The sequence below is a fragment of the Cebidichthys violaceus genome, unplaced genomic scaffold (genome assembly GCF_023349555.1).
Source record: "Cebidichthys violaceus isolate CVI_PGR_0920_01 unplaced genomic scaffold, fCebVio1.0.p SCAF_175, whole genome shotgun sequence".
NCBI classification, from domain to species: domain Eukaryota; kingdom Metazoa; phylum Chordata; class Actinopteri; order Perciformes; family Stichaeidae; genus Cebidichthys; species Cebidichthys violaceus.
The window spans coordinates 25,521-46,597 of record NW_027176346.1 but is presented as its reverse complement, the minus strand read 5'-3'; the positions used below and the strand labels follow the sequence as shown (position 1 = coordinate 46,597).

The 21,077-nt window shown below is 42.5% G+C and overlaps 2 protein-coding genes across 6 annotated transcripts in view; both read left to right on the top strand.

Moving 5' to 3' along the window:
- Positions 1–11,689, top strand: part of LOC137874220 (myosin IXB) — a 51,590-nt gene extending 39,901 nt beyond the window's left edge. For 3 of the 5 annotated variants that reach the window (XM_068712818.1, XM_068712817.1, XM_068712815.1), the window contains 26 exons: positions 192–231; positions 396–518; positions 626–706; positions 969–1,079; positions 1,167–1,292; positions 1,425–1,574; positions 1,693–1,853; positions 1,947–3,062; positions 3,225–3,300; positions 3,457–3,575; positions 4,339–4,457; positions 4,980–5,173; positions 5,270–5,377; positions 5,489–5,659; positions 5,753–5,794; positions 5,890–6,001; positions 6,135–6,208; positions 6,788–6,980; positions 7,083–7,211; positions 7,475–7,580; positions 7,761–7,892; positions 8,037–8,160; positions 8,313–8,363; positions 9,108–9,220; positions 9,314–9,453; positions 9,922–11,689. In XM_068712818.1, coding sequence (XP_068568919.1) covers positions 192–231; positions 396–518; positions 626–706; positions 969–1,079; positions 1,167–1,292; positions 1,425–1,574; positions 1,693–1,853; positions 1,947–3,062; positions 3,225–3,300; positions 3,457–3,575; positions 4,339–4,457; positions 4,980–5,173; positions 5,270–5,377; positions 5,489–5,659; positions 5,753–5,794; positions 5,890–6,001; positions 6,135–6,208; positions 6,788–6,980; positions 7,083–7,211; positions 7,475–7,580; positions 7,761–7,892; positions 8,037–8,160; positions 8,313–8,363; positions 9,108–9,220; positions 9,314–9,453; positions 9,922–10,466 — 4,456 coding nt within the window. In that variant the 3' untranslated portion in view covers positions 10,467–11,689. Of the gene's footprint in view, positions 1–191; positions 232–395; positions 519–625; positions 707–968; positions 1,080–1,166; positions 1,293–1,424; positions 1,575–1,692; positions 1,854–1,946; positions 3,063–3,224; positions 3,301–3,456; positions 3,576–4,338; positions 4,458–4,979; positions 5,174–5,269; positions 5,378–5,488; positions 5,660–5,752; positions 5,795–5,889; positions 6,002–6,134; positions 6,209–6,787; positions 6,981–7,082; positions 7,212–7,474; positions 7,581–7,760; positions 7,893–8,036; positions 8,161–8,312; positions 8,364–9,107; positions 9,221–9,313; positions 9,454–9,552; positions 9,607–9,921 lie in introns of all 5 variants that reach the window. The other 2 variants (XM_068712819.1, XM_068712816.1) reach the window with 2 other exon arrangements.
- Positions 11,690–14,937: 3,248 nt separating this feature from the next.
- use1 (unconventional SNARE in the ER 1 homolog (S. cerevisiae)) lies at positions 14,938–18,728 on the top strand. Its single transcript, XM_068712814.1, has 8 exons — positions 14,938–15,062; positions 15,797–15,846; positions 15,954–16,032; positions 16,216–16,368; positions 16,664–16,679; positions 16,814–16,844; positions 17,093–17,255; positions 17,418–18,728. The coding sequence occupies exons 1-8, from the start codon at positions 14,964–14,966 to the stop codon at positions 17,598–17,600; spliced, it is 774 nt and encodes a 257-aa protein (XP_068568915.1). The 5' UTR covers positions 14,938–14,963; the 3' UTR covers positions 17,601–18,728.
- Positions 18,729–21,077: the final 2,349 nt, after the last annotated feature.

The window sequence follows — 21,077 nt, the reverse complement described above, 5'->3', positions numbered from 1 at the left end:
TCCTCACCCTCTCCATCATTCAACCCATCATTCATCCCGTCTTCCAGGTGCAACCCTGGACGTCATCACTGACTGCGCATGAAGAAGTCAACCTTCTGTACTAACCCGGCTTCACACGTTCCCATCTATCACGCCTTAAACACTCCAGTCCCTCTAACTCGCTCTGCATCTTCTTTCTCCCCTTTTCACAGGAAACACAAGAACACCAAACAGAGGCAGGTCATCCCCAAGGTAAACCTGAGTAACGACTGAAGACCCCAATTTTATGGGCGGATAAGGAGAATATACTGTTAAAGTCGATTGATGTGATTTTATGAGTTTAAACCATCATTGTATTAGAATTGTATTGATTGTGTTTGAGTAGGGAATTCATTTATTGTATTACTGCTGTGCAGAGTTTGCTGGATTCTCGGTCTCTGAAGTTCATTGTGAGCCTGACGCTGCATGATCGCACCACCAAGTCTCTGCTCCACTTGCACAAGAAGAAGAAGCCCCCCAGCATCAGTGCCCAGTTCCAGGTAACATCACCTGCAACCGTATGGACGTTACACACAGAAACCAGACAAACACACCCTCCAGCAGCAGTCCTAAACATTCATCAAACCCATTTCTGTGTTTTCCTCAGACCTCTCTGACCAAACTCTTGGAGACTCTGAACAGAGCAGAGCCTTTCTTCATTCGTTGCATCCGCTCCAATGCCGAGAAGGTAAGACTTTGGTATTGTTAGTCATATTGTTTTTTAATATCTTCTATTCAAATCCTTGGTCTGTTTATGAATACAGCAGAAAGACATTATAACAGAGGAAATGTTGAGTGTAAACTGTTGCAGTGTAATCACATTTCATAAACCTCTGTGAAATGAGCTTCTTTGCTCTTTTGCATAATTATTTATTGAAACAGATCACTATGTACATCGAAATAGTAAGAGAATAAGTGAATGTGCTTCTTGTGTCCTTGCATATGAGCAGAAGGAGATGTATCTGGATGAGGCCTTGGTGGTTCAGCAGCTGCGATACACAGGAATGCTTGAAACAGTTCGCATTAGGAGGTCAGGCTACGGAGCCAAGTACACATTCCAGGTACAGCAAAGTTCCTCCTCTAGGTTTTGAACCACAAAAGTATATTTGTTTCTTATTTGTATCATCTTTGTTGTCTTGTCCCTGCAGGAGTTCATAGAGCAGTTCAGAGTTTTGCTGCCAAAGAATGCCGCTGCCTCTAAAGAGGACATCTCAGCGCTGCTTGAGAAGAAGATGGGCCTGGACCCCACCACGTACCAGATAGGCAAAACTAAGGTACACCACTAAACTCCTATCATTGCTTCAGAGTTGTATTCTTTTAGTGCGCCTTATAAACCCCCTTTTTTGTCCATGTTTGCACCTCTTCCCCTCTGTGCATGTAAATTCTGGTGTGTTCTCTCTGTTCAGGTGTTCCTAAAGGAGCTGGAGCGACAGCAGCTGCAGGACACGCTCCACAAGGATGTGATGCATAAGATCATCTTCCTTCAGCGCTGGTTCAGAGGTCGCCTGCAGAGGAAAGAGTTTCTGGACATGAGACAAGCAGCCATCTTGATTCAGGTAAACACAGATTATTTTGGGGCAGTCATGTCGGTTTTGTATGTTGTGTTCCCATTTTGATATTTAGGAGAAAAATATAGTATGATACTGAGCCTGTCCTGTTGTCTGTCCTGCTTAGCGTTCATGGCACAGGTACTGCAAAGAGGAGCGCAGGAGACGGGCAGCCTCTCAGATCCAGGCTGTGTGGAGAGGGCACAGACAAAGATTAGAGAACCACCGCCAAAGACAAGGCGCTACCAAAATACAAGCCCTGGTCAGAGGACACTCGGCACGCAGAAGGTAACAGTTCAGAACAAGTCAGCTGGACCACAGATGGACAGGCGATGCTATCGATTTTTGTGGGCTGTCACATTGATGTTTTCTGTATTACAGGTGCCACTCCATGCGTGAGGAAAGACAGAGAAAGGAGGAGGAGGAAAAAGAAGCTCTGAAGAGGGCAGAAGAAGAGGAAAGAAGGAAGAGGGAAGAAGAGGAGGAGGCAAGGAGAAGAGCAGAGGAGGAGGAAGAAGCAGCTAGGAGAAAGGCAGAAGAGGAGGAAGCGAGGAGGAGAGCAGAGGACGAAGAGGCCGCCAGGAAAGCGCAGGAAGCACAGAAAAAGAGAGAAGAGGCTGAGAAAAGACTGGCAAGTGAGCCTCAAACAAGAGAGGATCCGGATATAGAGCTGGTCACAGAGGAGATGCTGGATGACATCCTCCCTGTCCAGGAGGCAGAGGAGGAGGAAGGAGAAGTTAATACAAGCTCACATACAGAGGAGGAGCAGGGCAAGGATGAAGAGCTGGAGGATGAAGATGAGGAATTGGATTTGACAAACGGTACCCTGGCTGAGGCTGGAACTCAGCTGGACGAGAAAGAAGATGATGAGGATTTAGGACAGTCCGATTCAAAACTGCCCTTTGGTGGGGTCACCTCCAACGCACTTACATCTCCAGGTGAAGCTCCCAGCAATACCTCCGCACCTTCCAATGAAAAGAGAGAACGAGCTCCAGGTATTAGCAGGGGCCAGTCATCCAGGAGCCAGGAGAAGAGAGAGCAGAGGAGACGAAGAGGGCTGGAGCACAACCAGAGAGAGACTGAACGAGCCGCCTCCTCTTCCTCCACCTCAGCCAGCAGCAAGGAACAAACATCCCTGCCGAAAAGCAAAAATCAGGAGCCCTCGAAGCTAAAAGAGCGGGCGGACGGCAAGGAGCTGGACCAGTACACCTTTGTGCCTTGGAAAATGAAAGAAGACAAAGCCGGCAAGAAGGAGGCCAAACCGTCTCCTCCTTCTGTCGCTCCTGTTCGTCCCACTTCGTTACCCCTGCACACCGCTGACACTGACAGAAACGGTTTAGGGGATGGTGTCGGAGCAACAAACCTGCAACGCCGTCCTGGAGCGATTAAGGAGAAGCCGGAGAAGTGGAAGGGGAGGAGGAGTAATGGAGAATGCCCTGACAGCACCAGCCCTTCTCCACCTCACAACAGGGAGGAAAGGAGGAAAAAGCAAACGCTGTAGGTCTTCTGTTCTGGTCATATTCTCTGATATGTCTCTAACAAATAGCATCTTTCTGAAAACATTTTTTGTTCTTTTTGACATTATACCTTTTAATAAGAAAATAAAGAACATCAAGTTGTCGTTAACAGAAATGGATATTATTTTTCCTTCTTCTGCAGGAGTGAAACAGCCTTCTCATCAGTTGACAGTGAGTCTCCAGGATTTGAAGGGGCTGGTGCTATTTCAGCCAGAGAGGTATTTAAAATGTTCATCTGTTGTTATGGACAAATTCAAATACTTTTGATCAATTGACATTTTACGTTCTAAAAATCTATCCCAACTGGAAAACAGACTCTGGTCCAGTTATTCTGCATATACTTCATCGCTTGTAAATTGTTTTCTGTTCTGCAGATGATTTCCCCCTCAGACGGTCATGCCGACGGCTCAAAGGGAAGCTCCATCAGAAGGAAACACCAAGATGGCTCTGGTCACCAAGACTCGGCACACTCCATCCCGTCCACACCAGACAGGTACTGAACTGCACTGGACTGGCCTGTACACGAGTGGTCGGGTGATGGGATGCAGCAGGGTTGCTATTAAATGCGAAAATAAAACCGTTTCTTTGAAAAGGAGGTGATTGAGATGAGTGAAGCATAGGATAATGTGTCCAATAGGCGACTTTGTTTATAGTAATAGAAATCTCTAGTGTTTCAGTGCGGAGACAAAGAAATGAAAATGAAAACTTCAAATCATCCTCTGTTTAATCTTAACCCATCTCTGCTTGAGTCAGATTTTTCCTGGGAAAACTCTTTGACTTTGTAATCCAAGCATCCCCAGCTCGCTCTGTGGAGTTGCACATTGACAGCCGGAAATTCCTGATTTACGAGTCCTTAATTTACTCTGAATGGATTATGTGCCAGAAATGAACACTTGAGGCTCAGTCATGAGGCCAGAGTTTTATCTGTCGGAGGCATTGGGTTGACTGCTTTGTTTTTAATTTGTGTTGTTGCTGTGGTGACAGTGCTGGAGCAGACCTTGGATATGTGGCACTTAAAAAACAGACTCTTTCAGGGTAATTCAGTTTTGATGGTATTTTTAAAAATTGGACCTCTTAAAATAAGATAATCCTAGGGAGTTACACAAAGGGATTAAAAATGTAGTCTGCTGTTAGAAATGAATGAGTTGTGAGGTACGACATTGTGGATTGTAGTCATTTTAGTGTCACACAACAGTTTTGCGTAACAATATCTGTGAATAGTTTTTTAGAGCTTCCTGTTTTTCTGTGTCCTGCAGGTCAGGTGGTTTCTTCAGCAAGATTTTGAAAAAACGTCCGCATAAGGAGGCCCAGACTCCCGACAATGGAGAATTGACACTTGCTCAGATTCTCAATGAGAGGCCAACAGGAGGGGAAGGTAACTAATACAAGCTGTTGAGTTTGTCCTTGTCAAGTTTCAGGAGAATTATAGGATTTACTAGCGCAGGGATATTAACTTAATTCCTTTTAAGTTCTTTGTTTTTTTGGGTGCCACTTTCCCAAAGCTGGTAAAAAGGAAAGAAGTTCTGCTGGATTCTAAAAATTATCCAACTGATTATATTTCATCATAAATAAAAGGTATTTGGTAGTTATTTTGAGGCCAAATTTGCAATTTTTTCACCCACCACAAACTGCTGGACTACTCAGTCCACTTTCGTCACACCTCATGAAGTGAGAAATGGAAAGAAAGCACAGGCGTATTATCTCTGATATTCTCAGGCCTTAACTTATCCTGCTGCTTGCTTTCTGAGAAAACACTGACCCGTGCAGGATCACGCTCAGTGCAAACAGAATAACTTCATTCTGAGAAAAGAGAAGTAGTCTACGTGAGATTCATTCACCTTTGCCTCCCTGCAATAGATATTACTTTGTGATGATAAGTATAATCCCTCCCTTTCAGCCCCAACGTCTGGACACCTATCTCGGCCTCTTTCCCAGCCACATGGTGACCGTGCTGGTAAAGCTTTAGGCCGCAACCCCACCATAAAGATCAGTCGTGCCACGCGGGTCTCTGAGCAGTGGAACGCCTCGCTGGATCGGGAAATTACCAACGCCAATGAGCTGCGGCACCTCGATGAGTTTCTGGGCAACCAGGTGAGTGAAAATCAAGAAGATGTTTACTTAATCTCGGCGGTCATTTTATTACCTACTTTTATTACTTATTTATTTTTTGTTTGTGTTCCCTCATAGGTCAATGATTTCCGCTCCAGGGGGAAGTCGCTGTCAGCCACAGAGGCCATCTTTGTAACAGCCACCATGCAGTTCAGAGAGACTATCAAAGCCATGTATTCTCTCCCGGTGAGTTTTTCTGCAGGTGCATAGCACACACATAATACATACTGAGCAGAGTTCTTCCTCACCAACCTCCCCTCTTCCTCTTTTTGTCTCCTGTCCCCTGTACTTTACCAGAAACCCACCATTGGCTACAAAGGTCTGATGACGGGCTACCAGAACAAAGTGATCCACCTGGCGGGCGACAAGCAGAAAGGAGAAGTCCAACTTGTGGTCAATCTCTTCCAATCGGTTCTGGATGGCTTCATCAGAGGAGAGATGAAGAAGGAGGAGGCTGAGCCTTCAAAGGTGAAAACACTCAAATTCATTATTGTTCCATCTAATTAGTCCAAATGTGAAAAAGTAATGTATTCATGATTATGCTCTCTGTGTGTTTTTCAGCCTGCTAAAGCGAGGAAGAAGAGGAGGAAAAAAGATAAAAGTGTAAGTATGCAGATATCTATTTTAATTTATTCAATAATGATTTTTATTTTAATGTTGATTATGGTTTCTAATTGAGTGACTGTCTGTCTTGATAGATGGAGAGTCCCCTGGATCATGTTTTCGTCAACTATCAGGTCAACATTATGCAGTCATGTGACCAGTGTAGTTCTTACATCTGGGGCATGGAGAAGGCCTACATGTGCAGCTGTGAGTTAACAGTCAAAACTCTTTTTCTTCTTTTATGTTTTATTTGTGATCAAATATTAAGAAAATATCTTGCAGCATAACGTAAAGAAACAAGTCCTTCCCTAAATCTTTATTTTTGTATCTTTTCTTACAGATTGTAAAATGGTGTGTCACAAGAAATGCCTCTGCAAAATAGTCACTGACTGCTCCACCTTCTGTGTCAAAAAGGTAAGTCTTTATGTTAAGACATTACAGGCCTGGATTAATGATGTGCTTATGATATATAAGGGCTGGGACTAACACTGTAAAGACATTGTCCTAATTTAAAATTGTCTCTGTTCCACTAGGCTCAAGCATATTTTCTCATAAAGTCTGAAACATGGCAGACTTTATCACTATTACAGTACTGGCTAGTTAAATTTAACAAGCAGTCTTATATCTTTGTTAAAATCACAACAGGGTTTACAATTTACTAGCCAGTACAGAAATGGATGCCTATGTAAAAGACAAAAGATGAAAGTAACCTTCTATGACAGATTATGACAAAGACAGCTTGTGGAACAGCAGCACACTGAGAAGAGGGGCGGGACCTTGGAGGACCTTGGCCCTCTATTGTACATGATAAACATTCTAACAAAGAACAGGGTTTCACCAGCTTCCTTTATCTTAATTATACTCAAACATCAGAGTGTGCACGCTACTGTAGTGAAGAATGTGTGATTCCCGTGGATGTTGTGGATAGATTGTGGCGAGTGGACTGGATAAGTAGACATTTTACCGACTGCTGCTGTCTGTCTGAATCCACAGAGTGACGAGGAGTCTGGCGGTCTGCACTTCGGTGTGCGCGTGTGTCACCTGGTCAACGATAAGAGCCCGGTGCCCATGGTGCTGGAGATGATGCTGGAGCACGTGGAGATGAACGGCCTCTACACCGAGGGCATCTACCGCAAGTCTGGCTCTGCCAATCGCATGAAAGAGTTGCATCAGCGACTTGAGACCGGTTAGACTCCTTCTACTTGACATTTATAGCTAACTGATAAACACTTTGTCGTGGCTCCTTTTATTGATTTTTTTTCTGTTATTACATTGGTGATGTGATTAGACCCCCACCTGGTCTGCCTCGAAGACTATCCCATCCACACAGTGACGGGCCTGGTGAAACAGTGGTTGAGGGAGCTGCCAGATCCACTCATGACCTTCACTCATTACAGTGACTTCCTGCATGCAGTGGGTGAGGAGCACGTTCCCCACCAGGGGGCAGCATTTTCCTATAGACCATCTGTGTGCTGGGCGTTTTCCTTATTTGCTGCTGGGTTTGTAGACTGTTTAAGCTGTTTATGACAGTGTTTTTGACAATGGCTAGTAATAAGGTGAAACTAAGATTTATCAGTCATGATTAAAACTGAAATGAGGCATTTTCCAAAAATATAATGAGAGCTAGAAGTGTTCATGGTCAATTATGGGGTTTGATTTATGATGCGTTTTCTCCTCTAGAACTACCAGAGAAGCAGGAACAGCTTCATGCTGTATACAAAGTGCTGGAAGAGCTTCCTATGGCAAGCTTCAACACATTGGAGAGACTCGTCTTCCACCTCGTCAGGTAGGATTTCTCCCATTGTGGTCTTGTATATGTTAATGTGAACGGGACATAACTCCTTCAATAGATTTTCTTTGGCGCCCGTTTTATCACTAATCACAAACATATTAACAGTTACAACTTATTATACAGCATGTACGTGCAACTCGACGAAATGCTAATACCTAATGACTTCTGTTGCAGGGTGTGTAAAGAGGAGGCTCACAACCGCATGTCTCCTAACTCATTGGCCATAGTTTTTGCCCCGTGTGTCCTGCGCTGCCCAGATAACGCTGACCCGCTGCTCAGCATGAAGGATGTCGCCAAAACCACCACGTAAGAAAAAATAACAAAATCTGTCTTTTTCCCCTTTTCCACGATACCTATTAACCCTTCATTCTGTAGTGCATTGTTAATTAGTTAACAGCTCTAAATCCGCAAAAATCCTGTCTGACGTCCCGTTCCCTCCTCCCCCTGTAGGTGCATAGAGATGATCATCAACGAGCAGATCAGACTCTACAATGAGAAGATGGAGGAGATCGAGCAGCTGGAGTATGCGGAGGCTCTAGCTGTTAACCAGCTCAAACTCAAGAGACAGAACACGGTGAGAGACGAACCCTGCGTCGCTCTGGATCACCTTTTGTTTGATTTAGTGTGGTTTCTCAATACCGTGGTTTTAAATTGTTGCTCAGCCTCGTGCCTGGATGTAAAGGAATGATAAGGGTAACACGGCCAATGTTCCTTGTCTCTCTTTAGCACTACTGGCATTTACCTCTCAGGTTCTCAGCTCCTTACAAAGGAGTGGTGGTATGTATTATCGAGCTCTCCTAGTACAGTAGATCTAGCAGTTGTAGTGTGTAGTAGTGTGCCACGTAGAAGACACCTGTGCATGGCATGTTAGATGTGGGTGATGCTCTGGCTGTTTAAAAAACAACAAAAAACTCTTCCTTACTAACTGGTAGTAGTTTGCATGTTGCTGTTTGTTATTCTTGTTCTCTTTATGAGAGGACAAGATGGTTCTGGGTTGGTTTCGCGATAATACTTTTTTTGTTGTCTTAATGGAAGACAATAGCCTGACTTGCAAAGCTTGATGGTTCGCGCATAATGCATTTTTTTCTTTGTGCTATTCCCGTGTTTTCCCATCTTATTTTAAGACTATAAAGCTCTGAAAGTCATGTAAATTGTGCTGTTGAGTGGTTTTTGTATTGTGGTTGTGTGTCTTTAACTTTCACCATAGTCAAAGAAACTGTTTGCATCCTGTATGTAAACGCCTTACACCAGTTCTGTGTGAACGGGTGTTTACTGGCTTCTATTGTATCACAGCATTTTAGTGATTGTGCTGCAGGAATTATTTGCAGATGCATTAATCCGCCCTCTTCTCTTTTCCTCACTAACAAAGTTTCAGATTTGGGTCAAAAGCTATATCTATTTTGTGGCTATTTATATCTATTGTGTAATTATCATATGAATGATGCAATTTATATGCTAATTACATAATGGACATTGTTGAGTTGGTTGAGGTGTCAGCGTGTCATGTTCTCTGTTCTGCAGGTGCATGAGAAGGTGAGCTCTGATCTCAGCGTGGTCCCCGAGGACGAGCCCGTGGACTCCGACACAGAGGCTGAGAACCTGGTGGAACGCATCAAGTCCATCAAACAGGAGAAGTGAGGATGATTTCTGTATTATTTCTCTGTTCACCGCGGTGTAGCGTCCTTCTCCAGGCTCTCATCTCTCTGATGTCATCTGTGTCTCTGCAGAGAGGATCTGGCCTGCAGACTGCCAGAGATGGAGCAGCCCGGCTCAGACCAGGAGAACTTTGACTCCGAGGCCTCGCTGAGCTCCGAGAGCCTTTTGGACGAGCAGCAGCGCTCTTCTGTTCACGGCTCGGAGCCTGACGGTTGGTATTTTGCAGTCTGGCCTGTCCTTCTTTCTACCTCTTTCACTCTCACTCACCTGTGGGTTTCTGACCAGACTAGACCTGTTTTTTGTGGTGCAGGTCTGGACCAGTGATGGTGATGGGGGCGGTGACGTCTGCTCTGTAACCAAGCAGGTTGGAGGAACAGCAACCGTGTTTGTGTGTTTTTGTGTGTGTATGTGTGTTTGTGTGCAAATATCTGCACACCCATGTATGCATGATTATGCATGTGTGGCACAGAAGCATGCTCAAACTTTACCCAAATTAATCAATTGAACATTCGACAAAACTTATCCAAGTAGATGTTTGCCTATTTGTGCCTCACCAAACATCATTTTTGGTAGATAACATGGTTGCATGCTCTTCCATTGCTCTTCACCCTCTCAGGATTCTTGTGTGAATTTAACAAGCAGCTCTAAGAGAAAACTTGTTTATCTTCCTCTCTGCCAGGACGAGGTGGCCCCCAGCTGAGGAGATACAAGCCAGTTTGTCCACCCAAACCACCAGACCTGGCCCAGCGACCTAAAGTCCCCGGTGGACTCGTCTCTCGGCTGAACCTCACCCCCGCTAGCTCCACGTCCTCTGTGTCCAGCTGCGTTTCTTCAACCTCTGACTCCTCCACAGTCTCCTTCAGGCATCTGCTGCAGCGCCGTAACCCCATCATCCCCGGCACAGTTAGGCTCCCGCACGGCGTCCTCGCCCAGTCTGCAGCCTCAAAAGCAACTCTGAATTATACCCCTCCTGAAAACCGAGCATCAAAGTACTTGGTGAGGAGAAGAGAGCACCCAGGCCGCCGTAAAGACAGCACCCAGTCCCTATACATCGACAGCCCCGAGTGTGACCTGTTGTTGCATTTTTCCTCCTGCCCTCCCTCCACTTCCTCCTCCCCCTCGGTAACACCCTCTCCTCAGCACCAGCACCGCGATGCTCAAGCCGCGAAGGGTCAGAGACGTTTTTCCGACCCAGACATACCTTTTATAGACGATGGCGTCTGACCAGGGCAGAACAGAAAAGATAGACGAGTGAAGAGGATTAGAGGCAACAACGTTTGACTAGCCACGGATGACATTGATGGATCGTAGAGAGCCAGGAGAGGATAAGAATCCAGAATCACAGTAGAGGAACATAACCTGCACATGATGAGATGAGATGTGCAGTACCCATGGAGAATCTGAGTGACACAAAATCCAGGCTGTTCCAGCCGCTGTCATCAGTGGGAACTAATCAAGGAACTGCAAATGTGTCTGAAGTCTTGTCCGCGATGATAGTAAAAAATAACTGGACCAGATGTTGCCAAGAACCTTTTCTATCATTTTAATATATTGTGGATACTGTTGAGTTGGGACAAAGGCTGTGTTTTCTGTAGCCTCATAATGATGGACCAGCAATTTAGTTTTCCTTCTCCTGTTGTTGTTGTTGTTGTTGGTGGTGGGGTTTTTTTACACATTTGTGCTAATTCAAGGAGATATTGCAGGTTCCAGCCGCACTTTTCATTTCTTAGTTCTCTTAATGGGTGAAACGTGCTCACTGATGTGTTAGCTAGTGCCTTGGTATTGTACAGTAAGTCGACAAAGAAACTCTGTTCTCATGTCGTGGACAGTGCTCACACCGGGAGGGAGGGTTATTTTGGGGTTAAGAGAGGGTTTCTTTTGTGTTTATTGTACTGAACCGACACGAGACATGTTTGAAACGAGGACCTTGACGCGCACATTGTGGCTGTTGTATTGCTGCCTCGTCAAAACGGTTGCAACGGTCAACATCATCTTTCCACCTACTGGACAACAAACCCCAGATAGCAAAGGGAAATGGGAGCAGCACACGCCACTTTTATCCTTTTTGAAACAGCAAAAACACAAACCGGGCCATGATGCAACAAGCCGTGCCACGATGTCTTTAAAGCTCCAAGTCCTTGAACTCACCCGACCCCCTTTTCTAAAATGAACTTGGCTTCACTCAGCTGGATCGTACTTGCCGTTCAAAGTAAACGGTCCCATAAGGAGCAAGTTCTGCTGAAGCACAACTTTGGCCAACTTTGTTTGAAACGTAATACTAATGTTCCTCTCTGACTGCTGTTGAATGATGTCTGTTAGTTTGTCTGGATTATGAGGAAGATGTCCTGATGTGTAATGTGTAACAGAGAGTGTGTGGTTGGAACTGAATGATGTGAACTGTAATGGTTATTAGTATAACATGACAATACAGAACGTGATGCTTGTTACATCTGCTGCTTTGTGTTAATGAACTCTCCGTGAATTAGTCTCTTCCATCAAGGGTTGACAGACGCACACTTTTCACGTTGACACTAATATTTTGAAGAAAACAAGAATGTAGTCAGTAACACGTTCACAAATTTATTATAAATGAATTCATGTCCTATTTTCTAAAAAAAAAAGTTATATTACGTAGGACTTCAACTCGGGTTTGGCTGTTTGAAATGTTAACGTCAACTGTTCCCAGTGAATCTGCAGCGGTAGCTTCATAAATCAGAAGTCATCTCAAAGGTAAGTAGAGCGCTGTGTTTTAACATGACAGTTAAAGGAGTTTAAGGTAAAAGATGGTTTATTGTCTGCATGGAATCACTACATTGTCTTCGGCAGATTACCTTCTACAAGACAATTCATAGCCGTTTAAAATTCTGTACTAACTTGAAAATATTTCTGTTAATTTCCTGTGACCTGATGGAGAAACAGACGAAGCAAAGAAAAGTGTCTACATGTTGCTTTTCATCCACAAGGGGAAATATCTGCGCCTCTAAAATTGGAAGACATTTTTGGAAGCACACAAGACGACACATAAGACAAAGCCTGAATGTAAGAATTATAACTCAAGCGAATATATATATATACAATTGCTAGTAAAGTGACACAGATATGTAAATATTTAGTTAAATTGTATTATTTTATTATAATTTTGACTTGAATGTTAGTAATTATTTCAATTCTAAATACATGCAAATGACATAACGAAATAAAAGAAATACATTACCTACCTAATAAGGTATACATAAAATGAATAAGCACTGAAAAATGTAAGATGCCTAAAGTTTACAGTATATAAACAGTGGACTCTCAGACTCATATCACTCAATACAAGTCACTGGAGGAGAATTAAAGATGAAAAATATAATTTAGGGTGTATTATTATTAAGCATTACAGTCAGACTTTTTAGCATACATTATTTGTCACAGTTAGCCCCTATTAGTCATGCTCTCCCTCATCAGTGGGGTTTACATATGGTGGCAGAAGTTTACAAAGAAAAAAAAGAACAACTACAGTGCTCTCGGTCAATCCAAAATGTTAATAAACCTCAAACCTGAATATTTAAGAAAGTAAAAGTGAGGTTTTGGCTTTCTTAGGAGAATACCTATGTGTGCACAATTATTGGGCAACTACTAGTGTGCACAATTATTAGGCAACTTCTTTTCCTCAGGCAAAATGGGCCAAAAAAGAGATTTAACTGACTCTGAAAAGTCAAAAATTGTAAAAAAGTCTTTCAGAGGGATGTAGATATTGGGGCGTGATCACAGAACCATCAAACGTTTTGTTGCAAATAGTCAACAGGGTCGCAAGAAACATGTTGAGAAAAAAAAGACGCAAATGAACTGCCATGGATTTGAGAAGAATCATATGTGAAGCTACCAGGAACCCATTATCCTCCAGTGCTGTCATATTCCAGAACTGCAACCTACCTGGAGTGCCCAGAAGCACAAGGTGTTCAGTGCTCGGAGACATGGCCCAGGTAAGGAAGGCTGAAACCCGACCACCACTGAACAAGACGCAGAAGTTGAAACGTCAAGACTGGGCCAAGAAATATCAGAAGACAGCTTTTTCAAAGGTTTTATGGACTGATGAGATGAGAGTGACTCTTCACGGACCAGATGGATGGGCCCATGGCTGGATCAGTAACTGCACAGAGCTCCACTTCGACTCAGACGCCAGCAAGGTGGAGGTGGGGTACTGGTATGGGCTGGTATTATTAAAGATGAGCTAGTTGGACCTTTTCGGGTTGAAGATGGACTCAAAATCAACTCCCAAACCTACTGCCAGTTTTTAGAAGACACTTTCTTCAAGCAGTGGTACAAGAAAAGGTCTGCATCTTTCAAGAAGACCATGATTTTTATGCAGGACAATGCTCCACTGCATGCATCGAAGTACTCCACTGCGTGGCGAGCCAGTAAAGGAATAATGACATGGCCCTCTTCCTCACCTGACCTATTGAGTACTTGTGGGCCCTTCTTAAACGGGAGATTTACAGTGAAGGAAAACGGTACACCTCTCTGAACAGTGTCTGGGAGGCTGTGGTTGCTGCTGCACAAAAATATGATCGTCAACAGATCAAGAAACTGACAGAATCCATGAATGGAAGGCTTATTACTGTTGGCTATATTGGTCACTGATTTTTTTTTGGAAATGTCAGAAATGTTTATTTGTAAATTTTGAGTTGTTTGTTTATTATTCTCCCTTTAACAGATGAAAATAAACAAGTGAGATGGGAACATTTAAGTTTTTCATTTAGTTGCATAATAATTGTGCACACTAATAGTTGCCCAATAATTGTGCACGCATAGATATTCTCCTAAGAAAGCCAAAACCTCACTTTTACTTTCTTAAATATTCAGATTTGAGGTTTATTAACATTTTCGATTGACCGAGAGCACTGTAGTTGTTCAATAATAAAAATGAATCCTCAAAAATACAACTTGCCTAATAATTGCGCACACAGTGTAAATGATCTCTGTCAGGCCCCTTTCATATTAGTTAAACTGGTATTTTTTGGGGGGGATTGAACACATTTTCAAGAACATACAATACCTCGCAGAGAATACATACAAAGAAATAACTAAATGAATGAAGAAAGGGGGATTTATATAAAATAATACATAAACAGCAAGGCATTTCAAAAATAAGGAGCATAAATCAAGAATCAGTCTTGCCATTTCACGAGGCTAGAGTACACTTCTTTTAAGCAAAGAGAACATTTATTTAAAATTATTGTAAACCAAACAAAAGGCTTACATTTCTCCAATTGTTATAATAAATATGATTAGAAGAACCCATAAGAAGGATAATATTAATTATCGGAAATATGAGTTTAAATTATCAATATTAAAAATACATAAAAAGGAGACATATCAAGTCTACCCAAAATGTTTGTCATACGAGATGAATAATACAGGCAACATGAGCAAAACAATATGTATTTGTCATTTGTTTAGTTTTTATTCACATAAATCTGCCTCAAAAAAGGAGACTAAATTAAGTTTAAGAGGAAACCTTTATTTTTAAATATAGACATTTCATTGGAAATCCTATCATTGGTTAAAACGCAGGCTAAACCCGTTGGACTAAATATGAATCCACTGAATAAATTAAGAATAATGCTGGTTGGACTCAGGTACGACCGTAGACCGTTGTATGAGTTGATACGCTCCGCCCGCGTCGTCGCTGAGCTGGTGACGTCGTAATGCTGCGACGGTGCGTCAGCTTCAAACATGGCTTCAAGATTAGAAATCAATTTTATCAGACTATTATCCCGCTGTGAATCTATAGCTTCTGAAAAACGAGGAGAAACCGAATGGAGATTAGAAAAGGTAAGACGACGTCATCACGCAAGTCACTTTATATCGTTGAGCTCTGACCTTCAACGGCTAACGTTTACGTTAGCATGACTGTTGTTGTTGTTAGCAGCAGCTGTGAGCCGCTGAGTCTGTCAGCCACGTCGTCACTGAGCCCACCAACAGGACTTCATGAGATGGTGCCTCTCTGTGGCGTTAACCTCTCCGACACACGTTACACGTGAAACACGTTTAGCTCGTGCTACAGCTGTTAACTAGCGTCGCTATGCTAGCTTACTGCACTAATGACAGCTAACAGTCGTGTAACACGGTTACACAGAATTGGTAACAACTTCATATTCACACTTAAGTTTCCAGTCTACTTGGTAAACCTAGTTTACACTAAATATGTGAACAGTCCTGCAACTAATCCTCCCTTTATGGAGGTTATAATGTTCAGCTTTTGTTGAAACCGTTATAGCAAAGTGTTTCCTTTGTCCGCACTATTTATATCAATTAGAGTTAAATTACAGCCTCCAGAATGACCTTAAAGTTGAATCAAGTCTCTAAAACAGTTCCAAAAACAACTGAACATATAACCTTTTATTAAGTTAGTATTTATTGCAGGGCTTTTGTGTTGTACTGCATTGGTTTTGACTTTGTGTCTCAACTGACTGCTTATGCTTGCTCAGTTTTAAACTATATAATCATCCGAACAAACGTCACCTAACGTGTACACAATCGCTGCTCTTCTGTTGTCTGTCCTCTAGTATGTTGGTGCCCTGGAGGAGATGCTGGTGGCTCTGAGGAAACACCTGAGGTACCGTCTCTCCTAACTCTCATGTATCTTAATGTTGTTTTTATTATTGCTAATTTGTAACACGCATGTCAATAACAACTTGTGTTTTGTTACTTCTTCTTTTTCAGCAAACCAACAGCAGAAATAATGACTGAATATTCAAGAAAAGTAGATTTTCTAAAAGGACTTCTTGAGGCAGAAAAACTGGTCAGTGACAATATTTTCAAGATGTTTTTATCACTTGGATATTTATGGCTGTGTTTAAAACATTCTCTGTATTTCTTATTTGTTATGTGAACTGTGTATCCCACATACTGTACACATACTTTTTTTTATTATCCTGTTCAGACAGTTTTCTGATCTCATCTCATCTCCTGTTCTCGTTCTCAGTCGTCACCAACTGAAAAGGCTTTGGCTAATCAGTTCCTCGCCCCCGGGCGAACGTCCACAATAGCCAACGAGAGGATGCCGGCCTCAAAAACTGTCCACATGCAGGCGAAGGCCCGGTGTACAGGAGAGATGAGGGACGAGCTGCTCGGCACGGTAGGTTGAGATGTAGACTCCTGAACTGATTAGTCGAGATACAACACACTGTGGAAATAACAGCTGATGGATGGCACTACATTGTTTTGCTCACTACTGATTCCACCTTCATCTCGTAATCCATTTACAATTTGTTTACCATTTAAAAGTTGAGCATTTTACCCCTTGGCTGGACTGTATTTTAGCCTTCAAATGAAATACTTAAAGGTTTGGTGGAAAAACTAAATTGAGAAAACAAATAATAAAGCCTCCGTTAAATTTAATTCATTAATGTTCTTCTTTTGTGTCATGACAGGGACTGTCAGGCAAAGGTAAGAAATATGTTTTTCAGATTCAAAGGTATCTTTGAGTTCAGTGTCTGATACAAATGATACTTTTATATTTAAACAAGCCAGTCATCTGATTGATGTTCTAGAAAGATGACGTTCTCCTTTCCTCTCTGTAGGCACATCGGAAGCAGAGTTGCGTAACAGAAGGTAAAGCTGCACATATCTTGTCTTAAAGATCTAACGTCCATTATACTGTATTTATTTATTTATTTATATAAGACTGTAACAAACAGTGGTAGCTTCTGAAAAGTTTCGGCTCATTTCCAGATCTGTTAATCATATATCTCTCCTCACTGCTTAATGCTTTTACAAGATGACAACCGTGGAACTTTGTATCACATTTAGTTGTGACTGTGCCCGCAGTAAAAATCTAAATGTTGTCTTGCCTCGTGCAGAGGTCTTCCTCTGGATGAGCGTCAGTCTGCTGCAGAGCTGGAGGCCGTCCTGCAGCACCACCACAACCTACAGGAGAAGCTGGCCGAGGACATGCTCAACCTGGCCCGCAACCTGAAGAACAACACTCTGGCAGCGCAGAACATCATCAAACAGGACAACCAGGTAACTGGACACACACACACCTGCAAGTATCGCAGTATTCATCATACTGTCTTAAAACACAGTCTAATAGTGTCTGAATAAGAAAGCTGAGTTGTAGGTGTGAGTGCTCAGCATGTATCTGTATGTTTACATGATCGGCTGTGCGTTCCCTTTCCCTCCCAGACTCTGAGCCAGTCCATGCGTCAGGCAGACTTGAACTTCGAGAAGCTGAAGACGGAGTCGGAGCGACTGGAGCAGCACACCAAGAAGTCCGTCAACTGGTTGCTGTGGCTGATGCTCATCCTGGTCTCCTTCAGCTTCATCAGCATGATCCTCTTCATCAGAATCTTCCCCAGACTTCGGTGATGACCGACCTACAATCCCGAACTCTTAGCGCTGCGTCCTGCTTGGTTTACAGAGAAGTAACTACATAGGCCTCATAGATCCGCACAGCTTGTGTGTGTGCGTGTGCGTGTGCGCGTGCGAGCGAGAGCGAGAGAGAGAGAGAGGTATGCAGATCAGTAGTGGTCAGAACCAAAACAACTGAAACATTTGCACTTTTTTGAAACAGAAATGCTTCCTCTAAACAAGCTGATGGAAGTTAAAAATGTGGTTTGAAGCATCGGTAAACCTTTTTTTTTTAAACAGAACATGAATTGAGGTGAAGAGCTTCTTGTTGGAGAGTTTTTTTGCGAGCAGCAACATAAGTCTTAATAGCCAGACAGCAGAGGCTGAGCCTTAATTGTTTTAATCCGTCATCAGGTAGGCTGCTAGCCATTCAATCCATGTGTGTACTTTCTCACTTAGTGCGACCTAAATAATCTCTCATAGAACAGTTTTTCCGCCATGCACACATCTTAAAGAGTTCACGAACCATCCGACATCTAGTTTCAACACTATATTGAGTTAATTGAATATGAAGAAATGTGGACTAAAACTTGACTTTAACTGACCCTATTTGGCATTTATAAGCACAATATATATGTTTAATAAATGGTTTATAACACTATATACTGTTGCTATGAGGACATTGTCTTTGTCAACAATTCTAACTTCCATGAAGACATGTATTATTATTATATTTACTATAATATCATTCATTATCTGTTTATAGTGCATTATAGTGTTATGAACCATTCATTACATGTTTGTATAGTACTTATGAATGCTAAATAAGGGGGTTAAAGAGTTTTACTAACATGTAATATTAATACAAATTGCAAGACAGATTCCAAGCACGGGTTTAATTTTGTATCTTCTACATTATGTTTTGGAGACATTCATTTCAAAGAGGTTTAGAGTTTTGTGCCGTTAGATATTAGTTCACCACTCCTCATGTCCGATTTCCTCAGTGCTGTTTGTTGTTTATGAGTCTGTATGTGTTGGTGGTTTAGTCCATAAATGTCCATCAGGTGATGATGTGTGTTATGTTGGTGATGACTGTTGATGTTGATGAAGTAAGATTTTGTTCTCATTAAAATGACTGTAACCGCGTGTCATTCAGAGTGTTTTAATAGTGCATACAGTCAACAGAAATGAATTCCACAAAGTATAAAGACTCTAAAGTAGATCCATTTCCTGTAATTGTTTTTGCATAATAACTGAGTAGTGTGTGTGTGTGTGTGTGTGTGTGTGTGTGTGTGTGTGTGTGTGTGTGTGTGTGTGTGTGTGTGTGTGTGTGTGTGTGTGTGTGTGTGTGTGTGTATATATGTATATATAGTGGGAGCTGTGTATGACTTTTCTTCTTGATAAAAAAACGGAATTGCGCCCTCTGTTGTTGAAAATGTCTGCTGCAGTGACTTCACGTGGCCAGAGAGTGTCAGTCACATCCTGAACATATGAACAGATAAATGGCCTCAGTGACCCTCGTGGTCTGATCAAGCCATGGATCCTAAATTAACCCCACTACTCATTTAGAAGGGATCTGAGGAAGTATGGCTAAAAAAAAAAAAGGCTGTTGGCCACAGAAAATCACACAGTGACTTAATGTTACTTCTGGCTAATCTGTGCATTTGTCAGCTTTTGTTCCTACTTGATTTAGCCTGTGGACATTTGGGAATCACCGCTTAGAAACTGTGATTTTTCATGTGAACAGACGTACTGAAGAAGCTTCTTGGAGGTTAACATTCCTGCTGTGTTGTCAGTCTGACTGTCGTCTGAGGACTGTGGAGCTGACTAGCTTGTCCAGGCTTGCAGCTCTGCCCCTGGCCCTTCCTCTCTCTCTCCCCTCTCCCCGGCTGCTGCCCCTCCTCACGGCTGGCTGGGCCGAGGCCCGGCCTGCCGTGTATTTTAGGATCCCTGGGGGGTATTTTGCCTGCTGGAAGCTGAGGTATGCAGGCCACCAGGAGACCAAATGAGGTTGTGTCACTGCGGAGGATCATCATCCCTCAGTTAAATCACAGCTGTTTACGCCTCCATTCTCAGGCCTTTGCTAATGCACTGGCTGTGTGATTGGCTCTCTGAGGCTGCAGCTACAGTACATGACTTCATCAGTGGTGTGGTTTCTCATGTTCATTGTGGTTCTAGTATCCCATTAGCTGAAACGGACTGTTTCGTCTCAGTTTCCTACACAGACTCCAGAGTCTGGGACGTGTTAAGTACAAGTTACTATATTCAGCAAATGCCTCTAGATCTGTGGAGTCCATTAATGGCACTTTTAACCTCTGACCCCGGGAACCTGAATGGGTTCCTTCCTGCACTCTTTTCCCACAGGGACACCCTGAAAATAGTGCTTGACCCTCTTTACTTGTAAATTGAGCTGAATCAATTCAGTGCCAATGAGAAATAAGAGACTTTCTGAAGGGGTTATAAGTTGCAACCAGCGGTAAAAAAGAATAACACAATGGTATTTTTCAAAAAGTGTTTCCAAATAGTTGCTTTAGACTTTGATAATCAAGATTCCGCATTAAAATATACTATTAATTTGATGCATTGTAACACGGTAATTCATCAGTAATAATAATAATAATTTAACTATATTATATAATACCCTGACAGGGACCCATTCTGCCGTACTTAAGTTATATTATGAATGCAGGGTATTTTGACAGTGTGGATTTGCTACACTTATTAACTTTAAGTAAAAGATCTCAATGTATCTTCCTACACTGGTTATTAATGGTTAAGGAATCATTTCCACTGCTTTATAGATCAGTTGCAAGCCATAGATAAGAACAATGTTTGTGTAACAGATAAACAGCAGTGGACAAAGGGATTTTTCTCAACCTGGGATCACCAAAACTGACAATAGTATTGATTAAAAAAAACAAAAATCATCATTTAGGAGTAGGAAACAAGGAATATACTTTGATGTTGTAACACAAATTTTTGTGCTGGTATATATGTGTGTGTGTGTGTGTGTGTGTGTGTGTGTGTGTGTGTGTGTGTGTGTGTGTGTGTGTGTGTGTGTGAGTATGTTTTAAATTGGTTTGATCCTTCCAAACAGCAGAGAGCAGAGAAATTGTTAAGCATGAGAGAACTTCCATCCCCTCTCAGCGCAGCGCTGCGGCTGTTAAACACCAACACTCCAGTCTTTTTAATTTAGTTTTTGGCTGCAGCTACAGTGAGGATTTGGGTTGCCTACAGAGATGAAGGAGATTTTCCTTTCATTCTCTTTTTTTCCATGTACTTCCTTCAGGGAGCACAAGGGTAAAGAGGGCTTTTCTTCTTTCTTTTTTCTCCTTGCCAAAGTCTAGAATGTGCTGTAATGTTAATGACCTGATGGGAGTGTAAAAGGCTGCACTTATTAAGCTTATACTGTGACTCACTATCTCGCACACACATACTCCGATTCATGGAAAACAGAACGGATCTGCCTCCGTCTTTACTCTGAGTCACATAGGA